The 17,746-nt window shown below is 42.5% G+C and overlaps 1 protein-coding gene and 1 long non-coding RNA gene across 2 annotated transcripts in view; one reads left to right on the top strand and one right to left on the bottom strand.

The window, feature by feature from the left end:
* Positions 1–17,746, top strand: part of UST (uronyl 2-sulfotransferase) — a 324,327-nt gene that overhangs the window by 261,434 nt on the left and 45,147 nt on the right. The window contains exons 6-7 of the mRNA XM_064360586.1: positions 4,818–4,915; positions 6,945–7,102. Coding sequence (XP_064216656.1) covers positions 4,818–4,915; positions 6,945–7,102 — 256 coding nt within the window. The remainder of the gene's footprint in view (positions 1–4,817; positions 4,916–6,944; positions 7,103–17,746) is intronic.
* Positions 6,811–16,183, bottom strand: LOC135268322 (uncharacterized). The gene is made up of 3 exons (XR_010336585.1): positions 16,096–16,183; positions 9,409–9,518; positions 6,811–7,535 (listed from the first exon to the last, which is right to left on the bottom strand). It is a non-coding gene; the product is annotated as an uncharacterized LOC135268322 (long non-coding RNA).

Raw genomic sequence — 17,746 nt, 5'->3', positions numbered from 1 at the left:
AGGAAGCAGTTGTCAAGTTCTTGATCTACAGAGAAATAAATGAGCAGTTTTATGTCTGAGGCAGAAGCAGGCGAGAGGCCTGTGGGCCTGGCAATGCAGATTGAGGAGGAGGAGGCAGGGCTGTGGAAATTGGCTGGCAGGGAGGGAGTGGGAGGTGTCCAGGCCTCCAGCGCACAGTCTGATCTCTAGAGCGAGCCCTAATGTGGGTGAAGCAATTGCTGATGCACAGAGGAGCCCCTCCCTGCAAGGTGGGTGGGAAGGTTATTTCGGGATGCCAGGTGGCACTCCGTCCAGCTTGGAAGTCCTTTCATGGGCAGCAGGAGGAAATCTGTCCACTTCTAAAAGAATCCTGGCCACTGGCAGGGAATGTTGGGAGCAGATCTAGCCCTAAGGACTAAAGCTAGCTTAGAGTGCCAGGTCCCAGCCGATAGATGAGGTTCCAGACAGACCCCACTCCTAGAGACATTTGGGTTCCAGCCAACAGTGGAGAGAGTATGCGATGTGGGGCACCTGAGCCCTTGTCCCAGGGACCCCACCTGCCAGATGTGGCTGGCAGTGAATGGCCAGCATGGAAGGAAGCCCATGGCCACATCTGCCCCCTTTTCCTGGACCCCGGTAAGTGCTAGTTCAGGTGGACTGGAGTGTGTTAACTCTCCCGGGCAGAAACCTGGGTCTGCTATTGAGACCAGGTGAGGAGGAAGGGGCAAGGGAGAGGAAGAGCAGCAAAGGCATGGGATGAATTACCTAACACACAGACAGCTCCTGAAGAGTGACCATCCTTTCAGAGTCGCCAGAGGTCCTCCTTTCAAATGCAGATTCCTGGCCCTGCATATCAAATACCCTGGAAGTCCCGCCAGGGAATTCACTGTTTGTATCAGGTGTCCTGATTGTTATCCCTGTTGCATTGTCAATAAGAGTCCTCCAAGGAGAGCAAGGAAGTGCAGTAGATGGATTTGCATTTCAGATCAGCGACTGGGGCAACTCTGGAGGCTGCACAGTGGCAGGGCAGAGAGGTGGAAGGAAGAGCTGGCTGCTCGCTGGGAAGCTGCAGTCAGCATCCTGTGGGGGTGAAGAGGGGCTGTGGGAGTGAGGGTGAGAGAGGCCTCAGGAAGGACTCCCCCGAGCTGGAGGCAGTGACTCGCGTTTTCTCTGAGCCCAGCTGGCTCTTTAGACTCAGGGCGAGGGTCACCCGTCACCATCAATCTGGTGGAAACATTACAGGAGCAAATGGATAAAGGATGAATTTCCTGTAAGATCAGAATGGAAGAAGACGAACCCACAAAGAAAATCTAGAGGGAGGAAAGCTTATGCTTTCTAAAATGGTATAGTTTAGAATACATTGCAACACAAATGGATTAATTTTTGTATAGTGTTGGCAGTAAAAAGGATTATCATAGTTATCTGGAATGCTTACTCAGAGAGACGATCTCATTTCCCTAATAATGCAAAATCCTGAGCAGTGTGGGCTCTCACATTAAGACCCCATGATAAAGAGGGCTAGAGTTGGCAGGGAAGGGCACTGCAGGGATGCCCACAGTATGTGCCAAGACCGAGGAACCAGGCGAGCACGTCATAGATCAAGTGCTGGCAAGCAGGCTGGCTTGCCTAAAGACATCAGTGCGGTGGCAATCTTAGACAGGAGTTTGAAATCCAGATTAAATGGTTTTTTTTTCTTTTTTTAAAAAAGGAATCTTACCCTAGAAGCACTACATGGAAGGAAAGATGAAGTTCCATAATCATTTAGAAAATATATGTGCTAAGAGAACTTTGGTATTAAAAGGTGATTGTAAAACAACGCAGGATAATAAATCTTACACCAAAGATAAATCATGAACACCGGGGCTACCATATGGTCCCAGGAGACCCGTCAGAACAGGCCACTGTAAGTGCAGCCCACTGGTCCCGTTCATTTTCCCAGGAGGCTGAAATGTCGCTCACTGAAGGTCTCGGTTCTGCTAAGAGTGGACTGGGTGGGAGGTGCCAGCAGCAGTTTCCTGCAGACCCCTGGTTCTCAGGCTGCCGGGCAGCAGCATCCCCATTTATTGTGGCTGTGGCCAAGCAGTTGTCAGCTCAATGTCAATGTCTGGGGCTTCTCAGCTCATTTCCGCTTCCTCCGGATCTTCCGGTCCAGTCATCTTTATTTATATCCTCCTATAGCATCGCCTTAGATGGGTTGTGATGAACACCATTCATCAACCTAATGGGCTCAAATGGAGCTCTTTGAAATCCCCCAGGATGCGCCTTTGTCTAAGAAAAGAATTGTTAACTGCACTTTTAAAACCAGGAATTTATGTCTTCCCATAAATTGACCTCGTGAGGTTATTTGTGGATTCCAATAGGGAAGTGGCCTTCTTAGGCCCCAGTGCCTCCTCCGCCCTCCCCTCACCAACCAGCTGATGCCCTCTGTCTACTTCTGCGAGCCCAAGGTTGCTGAAAACAAGAACCTGGCAGGGTCAGCAAATGGAAGAAATATCTGCTTCCTTTCTTGCTCTGGAGCTGCGTGTCTTGTCTCTCTCCTTCTGCCATTTATTCACTCATTCATTCAGTATCTATTGCATTCCTGCTTTGTCCAGGCAGGGTGCTGAGCACTAGAGAGGCTGTGAACAGTCTGTGCTCCGAGGGACCTACAACCTAAACAAGCTCACACGTACTTGCTCAAGGGCAACTCTGGAGAAGCAACAGGTGCCATGAGAGCCCCTGTAGGAGGCTCTGGCAGTCTCTGTGGCCCCACCCCTCCTGTTAATGCAGGACTCTGGGGGCTGACTGTGTATGGGACAGCTCTTTGTCTGCCCTCCATCGCTTTGCTCTGTCCTTTGTGAAATCTCGACCTCAGCAGATGAGCACTGCCTTGGCCTAGGCTCTGCTTCTCACCTAGCTCCTGGCCCCCTCCCTGTTGCCACTGCTACAGAGGGAGGCCGCCAGGGTGACTGGGTCCCTCGGACTAAAGGCTCAGGTCCTGGGGGTAGGCCAACTACCAGAGGACACCCTCAAATGTGAGGGGGAATGGGGCTCAGAGCATCCTCAAGGCAAAGCCCAGGCACCTGCCCACACAAGCTTCGGTTTGTTTCACAGTGTGTAAATCTCTGTACCGTTTTCTCACGATAAATGTAAGATGCATATATTGTAATAAAAGCTAACACTTCAAAAAAGAATAAAGAACAATTCAGTGTATTCTCATCTTCCTTTATGCCAACTACCAGAAATAACTGCTTTCAATCGTGTGCTGTGTCTCCTTCCAGATGCTTTTATGTTTATGTAAACATGTTTATTTTCATATTGTCCTACATGTTCATATTGTCCTATGGTCAACTTTATTCACCTGAAAATTTATCAAGGACTTTTCAGGATAGCACACATAGATCCTCCTCATTCGTTCCAAGTATCCAGTATTTCATTGTGTCAATGTACCGTAATTTCTCTTAAAACCAATCCCCCATTCATGAAGATTTAAATTCTGCCATATTTTGTTGTAATAAATAAATTCATTGCAGCAATCCACGTCCCCATGTATATACACACATACATCTTTCAGTGTCAAACTCTTCCTAGAAAAGTATTTCAGGACTAGTGCATTTTTAATGGGTTTTCATACACAATGAGATGCTGTTAATCACCTTCACCTAACCGCATGACTGAATGGACTGATGTAGTCCCCTGTTCACTTCTCATATGTGCCTCCCTGGGAACTGCACCTCTGCTCCTCATGGTAAACCCAAGTGCTTGAGTTCTCTCAATTGTGTTTTTACAGATTCTGCTTATTTCTGTTGAATTTGTTATTGTAATTGTGTAATTTACTTAATTGGTATATAACCTGAAGAAGTATGAAGGGATTATTGTTTTTAGGAAAAAGTGTAAATTATATTTCTCTCATTCCCAACTTGAACTAAAAAATTGTTAATAGCCAAACACCCACACCTAAATGCCTACACCTACACAGATACAGATACAGTAGCTTCTACCGACTCATAAATTTCATCAACCGTGTTTGGGAGTTAAATCCACTCTTAATCTGCCTTGCCAATATTGTCTCTAGAAAAACATCCTACAGCTGTTTGGTTTATTTGTAGATTGAGTTATCTTTTCTCCTTAGGAATACCTGAGAACCAGGCATGTCTTATTTATAATGTCTAATGTAGTCTACTTTGATAAAAGTTGATTTTGAGCCCTTCTTCTTACCCCCACCAAGCCATTTCAAGCTCTCGTAATGCCCTCAGAAACACCATGTCCAACCTCATATAAGAGAAATGGAAAACGTGGAAGTCACAACTGCTGCCTTTGAAAGTGAGGTATCTATATATAAACATCCCACTACTTTTTAAGCTAATGTAAAGTTAGAAATGATTTTACAGCCCCTCTAAAATGCACAAACCCTTATGAGACTATTGTAGGTACTTAATCGTTGGACGCGTCGATACACAGAGAAACACTGAATTCATGCAACAAACATTTGTGAGTTGCCAACTGTATGCCTACTCATTTGCTGGCAACTGCTGGGGCCACCACAAAGCACAGTGGGCGCAACTGCTCTCCCAAGGCCTGTGACCAAGCTTAAGACTTGGAGCCACCAGAAAGTGCAGAGATACAGTTTACTCAACAGAGCATGCACTCTCTACAATGGCCCAGCCCTATGTGTGCCTGGCCAGTGGAGCCGGATGCTGGAGGCAAAAAGGAAGTTTTCTCATGAAATCTATGAATTCTCTCCATCTTCTCAAGGCTTGCCCGTGTAATTCAATCATGAATTTTACTTAAACTGTGTGGCATTTGATAGAGCCTTGCAGAGACTACAAGACATTTGACTGCTGTGTTTTCTCTTCTAGGATATCAATGAGTGTATTCTCGAAAACTATCCCGAGTGTTCCAACCCCAGGTTATTTTACATCATCCCGTACTTTTGTGGACAGCATCCTAGATGCAGGTAAGGGCTAAAGCAGGCTCATGGCATGCACATGCGCACAACAAGGGCAGGAACCCCACCAGCCTGGTACCCGGTGGGAATCTTTTGTATCCCTAGTCTCTCAACCTTCTGGAATTCAGTTCCTATTTACTATTCATCCTTTCAAGATAACATTTGAGACTGCACATGTCCTATAAATAATGAAATTTAAAAATCAGGGTCTGACAGAGGCCTCATGGGACAACCATATAAAGCTTTGTAAATGGAACCAAACCCTTGTTTATACCTAAAACATTCTTGTCGCTACTCAACCCATGTGATCATGAAGATCAGGAGCGAACACCCAGCCTGCTCCTGTACAGTGACTGACTTAACCAACAACCTGCCCTGGCGGCATGTCTCATTGGGTCTGAGACACTGGAAGCCCACACCCACAATCCTATAGTAGATACACTTCATAGGCAGAGAAGAAAATGTTTTGTAGTGATCACTTGTCAACCTTACTTGAAGGCATGACTTTTAGCAAGTGACTTACTCAGATAGGCAGGACCCCCAGGGTGTGGTCTGCCCAGGCCCTGCATCAGCACCCCTGCATACTTGTGAAGAACCCCCACCCAATCATAGTCTCATGTGCAGCTGCCTCCCCAGATGCTTCTGGTGTAGCTATAGTTGAAATCCACTGTACTAGACAAATGCTGTAGCCTGGAGAAGAAATGGCAGCAACCATGAAGCATTATCTTTGCTTGGTAGGAAATGAACCCTGCTACCAGAAGTGACGTTCTTTCCCAAAGGAAACATTAACTAGAGGGTCCTTGTGTTTCTGAAGAGGCCAGACGAGAACTGCTACTTCTACATTGGCAACGCATTCGTTGTACTTTTTTTTGCTCGTGCTATGATCTCTGCTTTGGTATTAGGCGTATTGTTGTTATTCCTGTCTTGTTTCATTTGCTGTCACAAAAGAGTTTGCTTATGGTCCAAATTACAGGGCTAGGAGTGTTCGTTTTTTACTTCACCGTAAGCTCCCTGAGTCCAGGTGGTCTCTCCGCTGCCTCCCGACCCTTGCCTCAATAATAAATACCTCCTGGTTAACATTTAGCGCTTCCGGTACTGAGAAGATCTGGGGCTGGATGACTCACTTGGTGATCACAATGACTGTCTTTATAACAAGAAATATGATTTGAACTCCCTAAAGTGCTTTTTAAATTGTGTAGTATTTTTTAGATTTTTAAATTTCCTAATCTTGGAGAGGTGACTCATGATGCCGTACCTTGATACACACACAATGATTTTTACAACTCTTTCATCGTGTCACCTTGTACAATCTTTACAACAAGGCTTTGAACTAGGTAACGGTTATTATTACCATTTTTCAAAAGAGAACCTTGACTCACCCAATTCCCCCAGATGATAAATGGCAGCCAGGCCTGGAGCCCCGCACTCCGGGGCTTTTTTGACTCACCTAAGTTTCAGTTCAGAGATCTGATCTACAAATGAGACTAGGCTGCTTTCCTTCTGCAATCTAAACAAACAAAATAAAACAAAACAAAAATCCAAACATTTCTCTTTAACTCTTCCAAAGAATAAGATAATTAACAGGCATGACCTGACGCCTCTTTTGATTTCTACATAAATACTATGTCAGTATGTTTCGTATTTCAACACCTCTAAATTCATTTAATTGGTTCAATTTGGTCCTCCTATTAAAAAGCCATTCTTTTCACCCCTTGATCAGTATTTGTCAGGACCTGACAGCCTGTGCCTGCATTGATTCTTCCACAATACTTAGGCAGGGTCTCTAAATTCAAGGCCTTGGGCTTGGTGTGAAGCACAGATGAAAGTGACAGAGAAGAAACCGTGAGCAGGGCAGGACACTGACCGGGAGGACTGGGGAGGCTCCGGAGGGGGCTACATCTGGGCTGGTCCTTGAGGGAAACAGGATTTGGACTTATGCAAGTGAAGGTGGGAGGTAGAGGGGATAAACTTTCAGCATCTTGTTGCTGCATTTCAAATATGAATCTCTGATTTTAAAATAATTTTTATATCCATAAAGGGAGCCTGGCGAGTGGGCCCTTGAAAGAGCAAAGCTGAACGTGAATGAAAACTTCCTGCTCGTGGGGATTCTTGAAGAGCTGGAAGATGTGCTGCTTTTACTGGAAAGATTTTTACCTCATTACTTCAAGGGTGTGCTCAGTATCTACAAAGACCCAGGTAACTCCATTTGTAAGCAAGCTCTTCTCCGTGAGAGGTCTGTGTCCAGGGTTGCTCACCTTGAAAAGGCCTGAGGAAGTAAAGAAGTGAAACAATCTCTTCTGATGATGAAGGGCAGTTAGTTCCCTGGGCTGGCAAAGGAAAGTTAGAACCAGGAGATGCAGATTCCAAAATCTTGAGCTTTATGTTCAAACATAAAATCACCATGTTCCAAAGGCTTAATGGCTCCATTTCTCCCCATGGAAACTGAAACTGGCAACATTCTCCATCAGCCTTTTCTTGAGCATGTTGCTGGGGTGTGTGCAAATGAATCCGTGGGTGCCCACCTGGACTCCACTGATGGAAACACGCGTGAGTACGAAAGCGCCATCCTTGTGATGCATTCTCTCTGGCCCAACTTCCATTTGATAAAAGCACTCTAGTGTATCAAATCCTGACAGTGGAATAGATAGAGCAGCAAATTGAAAATACAATTATGATTTTATTCTAACAAACCAAGTGTTCCCCAAGTAGCAGCAAGAAATAGAACGTGGCAAAGCAATTGCAAGGGCAGCCTGTGGTATCGTCATAAGTATAATTACTTTCAGAAATCCGTCATTTATTTTTTCTCATTGTCATTTTATCCAAAGAGAAAAACAACAGTGTTTTTTTCCTATTCTTCTTAATGTACTGCTGTGACAACAAGTCTTGCATACACATTCAGTGACCTCTTTATTGTTTTGTTTTTTGTTGTCCTGAAATGGTAGAACGCATTTTTCCCTGTAAAAATAAGCAGTAGATAGGCCCGGCGGGGTGGCTCATGCCTGTAATCCCAGCACTTTGGGAGACCAAGACAAGTGGATCACCTGAGGTCAGGAATTCGAGACCAGCCTGGCCAACATGGCAAAACCCTGTCTACTTAAAATACAAAAATTAGCCAGGTGGGGTGGCAGGTGCCTCTAATCCCAGCTACTTGGTAGGCTGAGGCAGGAAAATCACTGGAACCCAGGAGGCGGAGGTTGCAGTGAGCCGAGATTGCGCCATTGTACTCTAGCCTGGGTGACACTGTCTCCAAAAAAAAAAAAGAAGCAGCAGATGAAAAGCTCCCCAAATGCAGTCTGCTGCCTCACATTCCACAGCCAAACCCAAACCCCATCTGCATCACTGGCAGGTCCCAAGGCCCAGGTAAACTGGTCTTCGCCCAGAGAGCCCTGGATCCTGTTGCACGAGGTCAAGGTGGCCCTACCACCATCAGAGGCTTGCTGAAGGAAGGTGGATAGCTGGCAGAGGCTGTCTTAGCCTCCCAGCTCTCACTGGAGTTCAGATCCCATGTACCTGTATGTAGGAACATGACCGAAAGCTCAAGGTGTGCCCTGCAGGTGTGTCTACTCAGCAGGAAATGTGAGTTAAATAGCTAGAAGCATAATAAACCTTAAATAGTGGGTTTTGAAACTAGGATTTCCTTTGCCCTTTCAACAACAAGCCATTTAAAGAGTTTACAGAATTGTAATGTAAAGAGTTTGATGTGACGTGATTGATGTGATATGATTCTTTTTTCTAGAAGACAACATAAACTCCGTTCTTTGTGCAAGGAGAGGTCTTACCCTAAATTAGACTCCTTGGAAGAAAAAAAGGTTTATGTTAGTCATTTTCTCCATTTGGCTTTATCTTGTTGTATGGCATGCGTGTGTGTTTGTGTGTGTGTGTGGTTTGGCGTGGTGTGGTGTGGTGTGTCTAATACACAGTCTGAGATAAAGGGCTAACTAAATCCTGGTGACATAAGAGATGAACACTCTCCATAAAATATATTATGGCTTCCAACTTGGCTACTGTCTGCTCAGTCATTTGCTCTGAGAGAAGTCAACTGCTATGGATGAAGAGAGGTTCACATAGCGAGGAACTGAGACCTCCAACCAAGAGCCACGTGTGTGAGCCATCTTGGGAGCAGATCCTACGACCCCAGTCAAGCCTTCAGATAACTTCAGATAACTGCAGCCCCAACCAACATGTTAATGACTACCTCATGAGAGATGCCAAGCCAGGACCACCCAACTAAGCTACCCCTGAATTTCTGACCCTCAGAGCCTTGTTTTTTTCATGAGCATGCTCTTGTCTCAGCATTTGGGAGGAGGATTAGTGAGCCAACATGAGAGTCCTCTTCCAATTACATCATCATTCATCCTGGGGTCTAGAACACACCATTCATAGGATGCAAAACCCAGCACAAGGGTTGTGGACCTGAGGACCTAGATGAAGATATTTTTACCTCATGCTTTTGAATACAGATAAACCACCTATAAAAAGCTAAGCCCAGAGGATGCACTTACCTTCACCGTCTCAGGGATGGTGGCTCTTGTCAAGGTATATCATATTGGCTTCCTATTTTCTCCATTTAAATATGTGACTTCTCAGAAATTGTGGGCCTTCATCCTGTGATCTGAAAGTACATTAATTCAAGGAGAAATGATTTTTGAAAACCGAGTTAGTTAGCTCTTTTACTTTCAGCCATGATCTTTCCACCTATAAATTGAAGATTATTTTTCCCTCAGAGTTTGACATAGTAAATATCTCAAAGAGAATAAAGGACATCTGGTATTCCTGTGTAGCAGGATGAAAGGTTTCCATAAGCCAGGCCACTTGGCCAGCCCACATGATCCAGCTGGACTAGTGGTTAAAACGGTGAAATGCTTCTATGTGGCCTTCAGGGTGCACCTGCCAGCCTGGCCGCCCCTCCTTGTTTCCCCCGCCTTTTCCAGCAGCGATGTAACGAGAGGACTAATTTGTGGCTCAGGAGGGATCTTCAGGACCCCACACTCAGCAACTGCTCTGAGTTCAGTCCTTGAGTGGCACTGGCTGTCAAATACTTTAAATATCACCCCAGTATGACTCTCTCAGCTGCCACACATTATATGCCCAATAAAATGAACCTTTGAGTTGTTGCTTCAGTAACTTCTATGGTGTTTTGTGATCTCTTGGGCATCTTCTTGTGATATGTTTCTATGGTAACATTGAAGACCAAGCAAGTCCACAGTTCCTTTGTCCCAACAAGTTTCCATGTCCCCTGAGGCAGAGGACAAGAGATCAACACACACTCCTGGCCAGCTTCTCAATATAGTTTAGCCTCAGGGAAGACTCAGCACCCATATCGTTTTCCCATCACCACAGCTGAGTTGGTGTCAAATAGGTTAAAGAAAGAATAGCTGCAAGTTTCTAGTCCCTTCACCATCTCATCGCTGTATTTTTAGTCTAAATTCATGTATTAGGGCATCCTGAAATTGCTACTCTTGCCCTTTATTGAAGAATTTGATAACTGAGTAGATTAGAGAACAGAGAGAAGAAAAACTAAAATCTAAGATACTGAGTTAAGGGATCTAGTCACCTTTAAGTCACTGCAGATGAACTAAGTCTGATGAGCTGAATTAAGATGCAGAAACACCACTTGCCATTTTTCTTTGGTGTTTATCCTGTTACTGAAAAACAACAACAAAAAACTGCAGGAGTTTACTGATTTTTAGTAATTCCCCTCTAGCAATAGTAAAAATATATATACCGGTCTTGTTACAGAAGATAAAACACTAATAGCAATGACTATTTGGAGAACTATTAAAAATTGTAATGTCTGTTAGTCATATGGTTTGTCACTTATTTTAGATTGAAATGATAATCATTCATGCTTTTTTTTTTTTTGAGACAGAGTTTCACTCTTGTTGCAAAGGCTGAAGCACAATGGCACAATCCTAGCTCACCACAACCTCCACCTCCCAGGTTCAAGTGATTCTACTGCCTCAGCCTCCCAAATTAGCTGGTATCATAGGCGTGCACCACCATCCAGCTAATTTTGTGTTTTTAGTAGAGACAGGGTTTCTCCATGTTGGTCAGGCTGGTCTTGAACTTCCAACCTCAAGTGATCCACCCGCCTTGGCCTCCCAAAGTGCTAGGATTACAGGTGTGAGCCACCACACTCAGCCTCATTAATTCTTTCAAATCAATACTACCTCTCCCAGTAACTCACCATTTAGACAAGTTAATAACCTTTTCAATAACAGCTTGACTATCTTTTCCTCTGTTCATTTCTTTTAGAAATGTATGCTGATATCAAGTAAATTTGTCTCCTACCAAAAATATTTGAGAAACTTAGCCTTTAGAAGTGTTTTTAAATAGTCATCTTATATTAATATTTGCATTTCACAGAGACAGAATAGAGTATCTCAGAAGCTTAGGATAGTAAGTACTTGAGATGAAATAAAAATTAGAGTTTTAGCAAGATGGATAACCAAGAGAGCATGTTCGATATTTCTTCCAGCCAGTGGGCAGCTGCTGATACTGGGACAAGTACCTCGGAGTGTGCATTCAGAAAACACTGCCCAGTCCGGGCCATGAGTTTGAATTTTAGGGAGCACCAAGGCCCCAGCAGACTTTACTGGTTAGGAGCAACCTCACTGGTTAAATATATACATAATTATTACATATGATCACATGTGTAATCATATACATATTTTTTATTGATTAATCTCTATTACATTTGTTCATTACTTATCACCTTTTAAAAGTGAGAAACTGAGGCTGGATATAGTGGCTCGCACTTATAATCCTAGCATTTTGGGAGGCCAAAGCAGACAGATCACTTTAGGCCAGGAATTTGAAACTAGCCTGGGCAACATAGCAAAACCTCATTTTAAATACAAAAAAATACAGCACCCCCCCCCCAAAAAAAAAATAGGCATGGTAGCATGTGCCTGTGGTCCTAGCTACTAGGTTAGGCTGAAGTGGGAGGATCACCTGAGCCTTGGGGAGGTTGAGGCTGCAGTGAGCTATGATGATTGCACCACTGCACTCTAGCCTGGGTGACAGAGCACAACCTTGTCTCAAAAATAAAATAAAATAAAAATGAGAAACTGAAGCCAGCCCAGAGAAGTTGAGAGACTGATCCATAGTCATCCACAAAAATGTGTAAGGGCAAGACTCACCTATTTCTGAGCGGTGAACATTAATGTATTTCTGAATACTTTTTCTCCTCAACTTTTAAAGACATGCTATGAGCCATCAATATTTTTCTAGTCATAATTTTTAGGAGCTAAAATCTCCTAAAAATGATGGTGGTAAGGGCCAAAATAAATAAGCACATGAAAGACAAGGAGCCTGTGAATATGTGTAATAGGAACAGTCATAAGAGCATCCTGTATAAACCCCTGACTTGGCAAATAACCAAGCTGTTCTGGTTCAATAGCGCCACCTAGCATCCAGACATAGAACTCTGTGACCTAATATTAACCCATTACCTTCCGCCTTCCTAGCGACTTGAAAACTCACGTGTCCAATTCTTTTACCTTGTGTTTTAAATACTTTCCATGCCTAGCGCTATATTAGTATTCATTTTCAACATGTTTCCATTACAAATGTAAACACTGGAGCCACAGTAGGGAATTTACTAGACTTTTGTGGGCTGCCTTGAGAATATGGTCGCCAACTATTACAAAGGAAAAATGTGTAACGAATTCCAAACGAGTGACTTAAATCCTAACTTCGAGGATTTAAGTTCATTTATAAGCTGAGTGCTTTGTTTGAAATATTATTTTTATACTTAAATATTTTTTATAAACGATCACAGAGTACACATTTAAATATTATGCTTTTTTTTCTTTTTATTATGCATGAATGATAAATTAGATCTCCTATCAGGAAGATAGTAGTGGGCATACTGATTTCATTTATGTTGCAGTTTTCAATTTTGAGGATATTTGCTAGAAAATGATAACAAATATGTGGAAGAAAACTTTTAAATAGTATGCTACAGAAATAATTCAAATGTTTATCCATCAGTGAAAATATCAGCCTGAATTCAATACTAAATGATGAAAGACTGGCCTATTTATAATAAAGTACAGTCATTCTTTAAGGAAAGGATGTTGAGTTTGGAATTAGGAGGAGCTTCTAGTTCTTTGCCTGCCCTGGTTCTGCCCGTATGCCACAGGGCAGTTACAGTTTTCAAGTGGATGGTCTTTAAGATCTCATGATTCTAATACCAGTGTATCATGTAGAATATTTTAAGGCTTCTTGTTCTATCTTTTATTAGTTAGCACAATTATGAGGTGTTTTACCCCTTCAAAAATATTCCTAGACAGTCCCCGTTGCCTTAGTAATCCTTAAGTTTAGGGCAGTTACAGTTTTCAAGTGGATGGTCTTTAAGATCTCATGATTCTAATACCAGTGTATCATGTAGAATATTTTAAGGCTTCTTGTTCTATCTTTTATTAGTTAGCACAATTATGAGGTGTTTTACCCCTTCAAAAATATTCCTAGACAGTCCCCGTTGCCTTAGTAATCCTGAAGTTTAGTTGTGGGGCAGTCTCCATTTCTTGGTGTCCTCTAGGACAGATGGAAATCCTGGCTGAAGAGCTACTCCTTCAGAATGTGCTCTTCCCTGCAGCTGCTGATGTTCTAGTGATCAAGACAAGCATCCCAACTCAAACTCTCTGATCACAATATGCATCCCTTTCTCCTCATACCACACACATGCCCATGGAGAAGACAGTATGTCATAATGCAGTCAAATGCTCTACCACTGAGTTATACCCACTGCCCACCTTTTTTTTTTTTTTTTGAGACAGAGTTCGCTTTTGTTGCCCAGGCTGGAGTTCAATGGCATGATCTCGGCTCACTGCAACCTCCACTTACTGGGTTCAAGCCACTCTTCTGCCTCAGCCTCCCGAATAGCTGGAATTACAGGTGCCCACCACCATTCCCAGCTAATTTTTTTATTTTTAGTAGAGACAGGGTTTCACTATGTTGGCCAGGCTGGTCTCAAACTCCTGACCTCAGGTAATCCACCTGCCTCAGCCTCCCAAAGTGCTGGGATTACCAGCATTAGCCACTGCACCCAGCCCAGTATGTCATAATGATTCGAGCACAGGTTCTGGGATAGACAGCCTGCATGCTAGAGCCCCTCCTCCACTTATTAACTCCATAACCAGAGGCAAGATATAGCCCCTCGAAGCCTCAGTTTCCCCACCTGAATAAGATGCATAAATATTCTTAATCTTATCTACTTCATAGGTTGTTGTGAGTCTTGCCTGATCAATCCATGTAGAGTCCTTAGCCCAGCCTTACTATATATGAAGAATGTTCAGTAATTAGCCCACCCACCAAGCCCGTCACAGGAGAGACAGGGCTGTCCCTGAGAGAAACTAGGACTTGAGGCTCTCTTTGTAATGTCTACATAAAAGAAAGGAAAAAAATTTTTTTTGGAGGGAACAAACGAAGGAAATGATAAACCTTGACCTATTTCACCAGTTACAGCTGATATATTACAAGGAAATCTCTTGCCTTAAAAAAAAAAAAAATTTCTGTATTACTGAATTCGGCAGAGGAGAACAATTATGTTCTAGTCAATAGCCTGTTCCAGAAATAATCACAGGGAATAAGTTGAGTGGAAATATGACCACAGTGACATGCTAATGAGCTGAAATACACACATAATCCAAGTTAATGAGGTTTGTAAAAAATCATATTCTGCTTTTATGCCTGAACTCTTACCAGAAATATCAGGGAGCTAAAACCTTTAAATGAAACCCACTGTTGAGATGTTATTGGGGCCAATTCCCTTAACTTATGCTGAATATTGAATTTTGCTGACTGTTCTATACCATGTTATTTAATAGATATAGGATGATAATAGAGTTTTTTAAGTAAGATTCCTAAGATTCAGCTCTTGAAAAACTTTTCCATGTTCAGAATTACGTACTTCAGAACACTAAATTAATGAATTAATAACCTTTGTCCAGCAGGTGGCGATGTCTCCCCATTTTCTCAAGAAAGTGCACTAGGTTCCCTGTTAGACTTTGCTTCTGCAGATGGGAGTTTACATAATGCTTGAACACAGATGTACAATTATGTCCAACTTGGGGCCTAAAAATGATATTTTGAATATTAAAAGGATTCCAAGTCCAATTGACTGCAGTAGTTCAAACTGCACTTACGAAAGCCAGCGGCGACTAGGGGAAGAGGGTAGAGTTTTGCAATCAAGTAAGTCTATGTGAATTAAAAAATATATATACATACGTATGTATAAATCATATATGTATTATATATATATACATTATATGATATATATTATATATGGTGTATATACGTTATATAATATATAACATATATATAGATACACCACTAATTCACTTTATTTTTAAAAATTATCATTTTTTAATGTCTGAATTAAACAAATTCTGTCTCATTTTTCATTTCCATTTTTATTTTCCACTTCCTATTGCTTCTGTGCTACAACAAAACTCAAAAATATTCTGGAACCTCACAAATATACAATGATGGTTAGGAGAAATTCAGATTAGCTATTTTTAGAAGGCAATGAATTTGTTTTTAAAAACTCGGTTATCATTGGTAAAACCAGGACTCCAATTTGCTATTGGTTCATTTTTCATCAATATTCCCCATATTTTTTTTTTCACCAGTCATGTCCCAGGTTCAGATCCTAATAATGTCAGCACTAGAGTGTGCGTGTGTGTGTGCATGTATGTGTGTGTGTGCATGTGTGTGTGGGTACACACACCCATGTTCAAACAACTAGACTCCTTATTATATAGTGCTAATATCTCATTTAATCATCTTAGATCACAAAACCAGTAGGTTTGTAAGTCATAATTATTTGTATAACAATTTGCAGTTATAAAACACTTTCATATAGATGATCTCATTTGATTCTTACACAAATCTTCTGAAGTTGAGGAAGACAAATTTTTTTTCCTTCATGTTCTAAACAAGAAAACCAAGGCTCAAAGAGGCTGAACGACTTGCCAACAGTCACCAAGTCCTAAAGGACAGCACTGACATTCCAGCTTCTGTCCCCAGGCCCATCACAAAACATCATAAATTTGTGATCCTCTAAAATTCTTTATATTTAATCATTAACTCAGAAGTTAGTGAATATTAAGCTTTCCTAGTATAAATTGCCATTAAAGGTAAGAGCTTAAAAATAAAATCTAGGCTGGGCACTGTGCTTATACCTGTAATCCCAGCACGTTGGGAGGCCAAGGCAGGAGGATCACTTGAGCCTAGGAGTTCGAGACCAGCCTGAGTAACATAGCAAGATCCCATTTCTACAAAAAAAAAAAAAAAAAATTAAAATTAAATCTATAGATTATCTCTGTCCAACCACTGTCTTTTCACTAAGAAACATGAGTTTGGGAATCACTATAGGTCACCAGTGTGTTACCTTAAGCCAGTACGAGGCGATCCACACAGAAAACAATAATTTTGAGAACAGATCTGTTCGACAACACCTGATAACTTTTCAGTGGGGGTTGAGGGGACATGGGGAACAGTAAAACATCTAAAATCTAAGCTGGGCCGGTCCCAATGGCTCACACCTGTAATCCCAGCACTTTAGGAGGCCAAGGCAGGTGGATCAGGAGGTCAGGAGTTTGAGACCAGTCTGGCCAACACGGTGAGACCCTGTCTCTACTAAAAATAAAAAATTAGCTGGGCATGGCATCACATGCCTGTAATCCCAGCTACTCAGAAGGCTGAGGCAGGAGAATTGCTTGAACCCAGAAAGTGGAGGTTGCAGTTAGGCGAGATCACACACTGCACTCCAGCCTGAGTGGCAGAGCAAGACTCCTTCTCAAAAAAAAAAAAAAAAAAAAAATCTAAGCTGAAGGCCTATAACTGTTTCAACTGCAGCTATTGAGCAAACAGTACATTAAAATGTACACATAAGGTAAACCCCTTTAAATTAACTTCTAAATGCTTGTGATTTTTTAGCGAACATTTTTCTGAGGGGAACTCTATAACCATAGGCTGCTAACTTCATTCAATTTATAGAAACATCACCAACTCACAAGGATTCAGCCTCTAGGCTTGTTTAATTTACTTCATGAAAGCTTAAATTGCAGCATAATATATGTGCATTGGCCTATTTCAACTGTTACTGTTTGTTTTATTGGAAAGGATCATTACTTTATATAATCTTGAAATGTGTTTTTCTCTTGCTTACTAATTTATTCTTGCTGGGCTCATCTCTCCTCCAGGAGAAAGCATTTACAATGTTCTTATGAAAGATCAACAGGAAAATAGAACCTCCTTTACAGACATTGACTTTCTAGGAGTAACTTTGCAAAAATATTTCTCTTCTCTGAAAACTAATATTTAAATAGCAGGTATCATCTGAAAAATACCAGAAAAATTCAACAAACACCTCCGGCAAATAAATTTCTGAGTGTCTGTGATGTGCCTGTCTTGGGAAGGGCAGTAGAAAGATGGAAACCATGTCTAGCTGGAAAGCCGTCACTAACAGGGCTGGGGCGTATAACCTTGTGGAGATATTTGTGCAGGGCCTTAAAGGGTGTATAGGAGTTTGCCAAGTGGGCGTGGGAGGAGGCATTTTAATCAGAAGAAAGTAACATGAATGGAGGCGTGGAGGTGAGAAAGCACAGAAGTACCCAGAGTGAGGAGAGCTGGGGCTTGGGCCCGCCCACACCAGCCCACGCCAGCCCACGCCTGTGGGCCCAGCCTGGGGAGCCAGCCTCACTCACCCTGCCTTTAAGAGGGTCTCACCCGAGGCAGGAGAGGGATCTGCAGCCTCAGCCCTCTGTGGTGCAACCTGGCACTGAGTCACTCATACCAATCTCAGCGCCAGTGGCCAAGCCGCTGCTGCCA

This window comes from Aotus nancymaae, unplaced genomic scaffold (assembly GCF_030222135.1).
Source record: "Aotus nancymaae isolate 86718 unplaced genomic scaffold, 86718_ANA_hifiasm-v0.15.2.pri h1tg000040l, whole genome shotgun sequence".
Taxonomy (NCBI): Eukaryota; Metazoa; Chordata; class Mammalia; order Primates; family Aotidae; genus Aotus; species Aotus nancymaae.
This window is presented reverse-complemented; position numbering and strand designations above follow the sequence as displayed.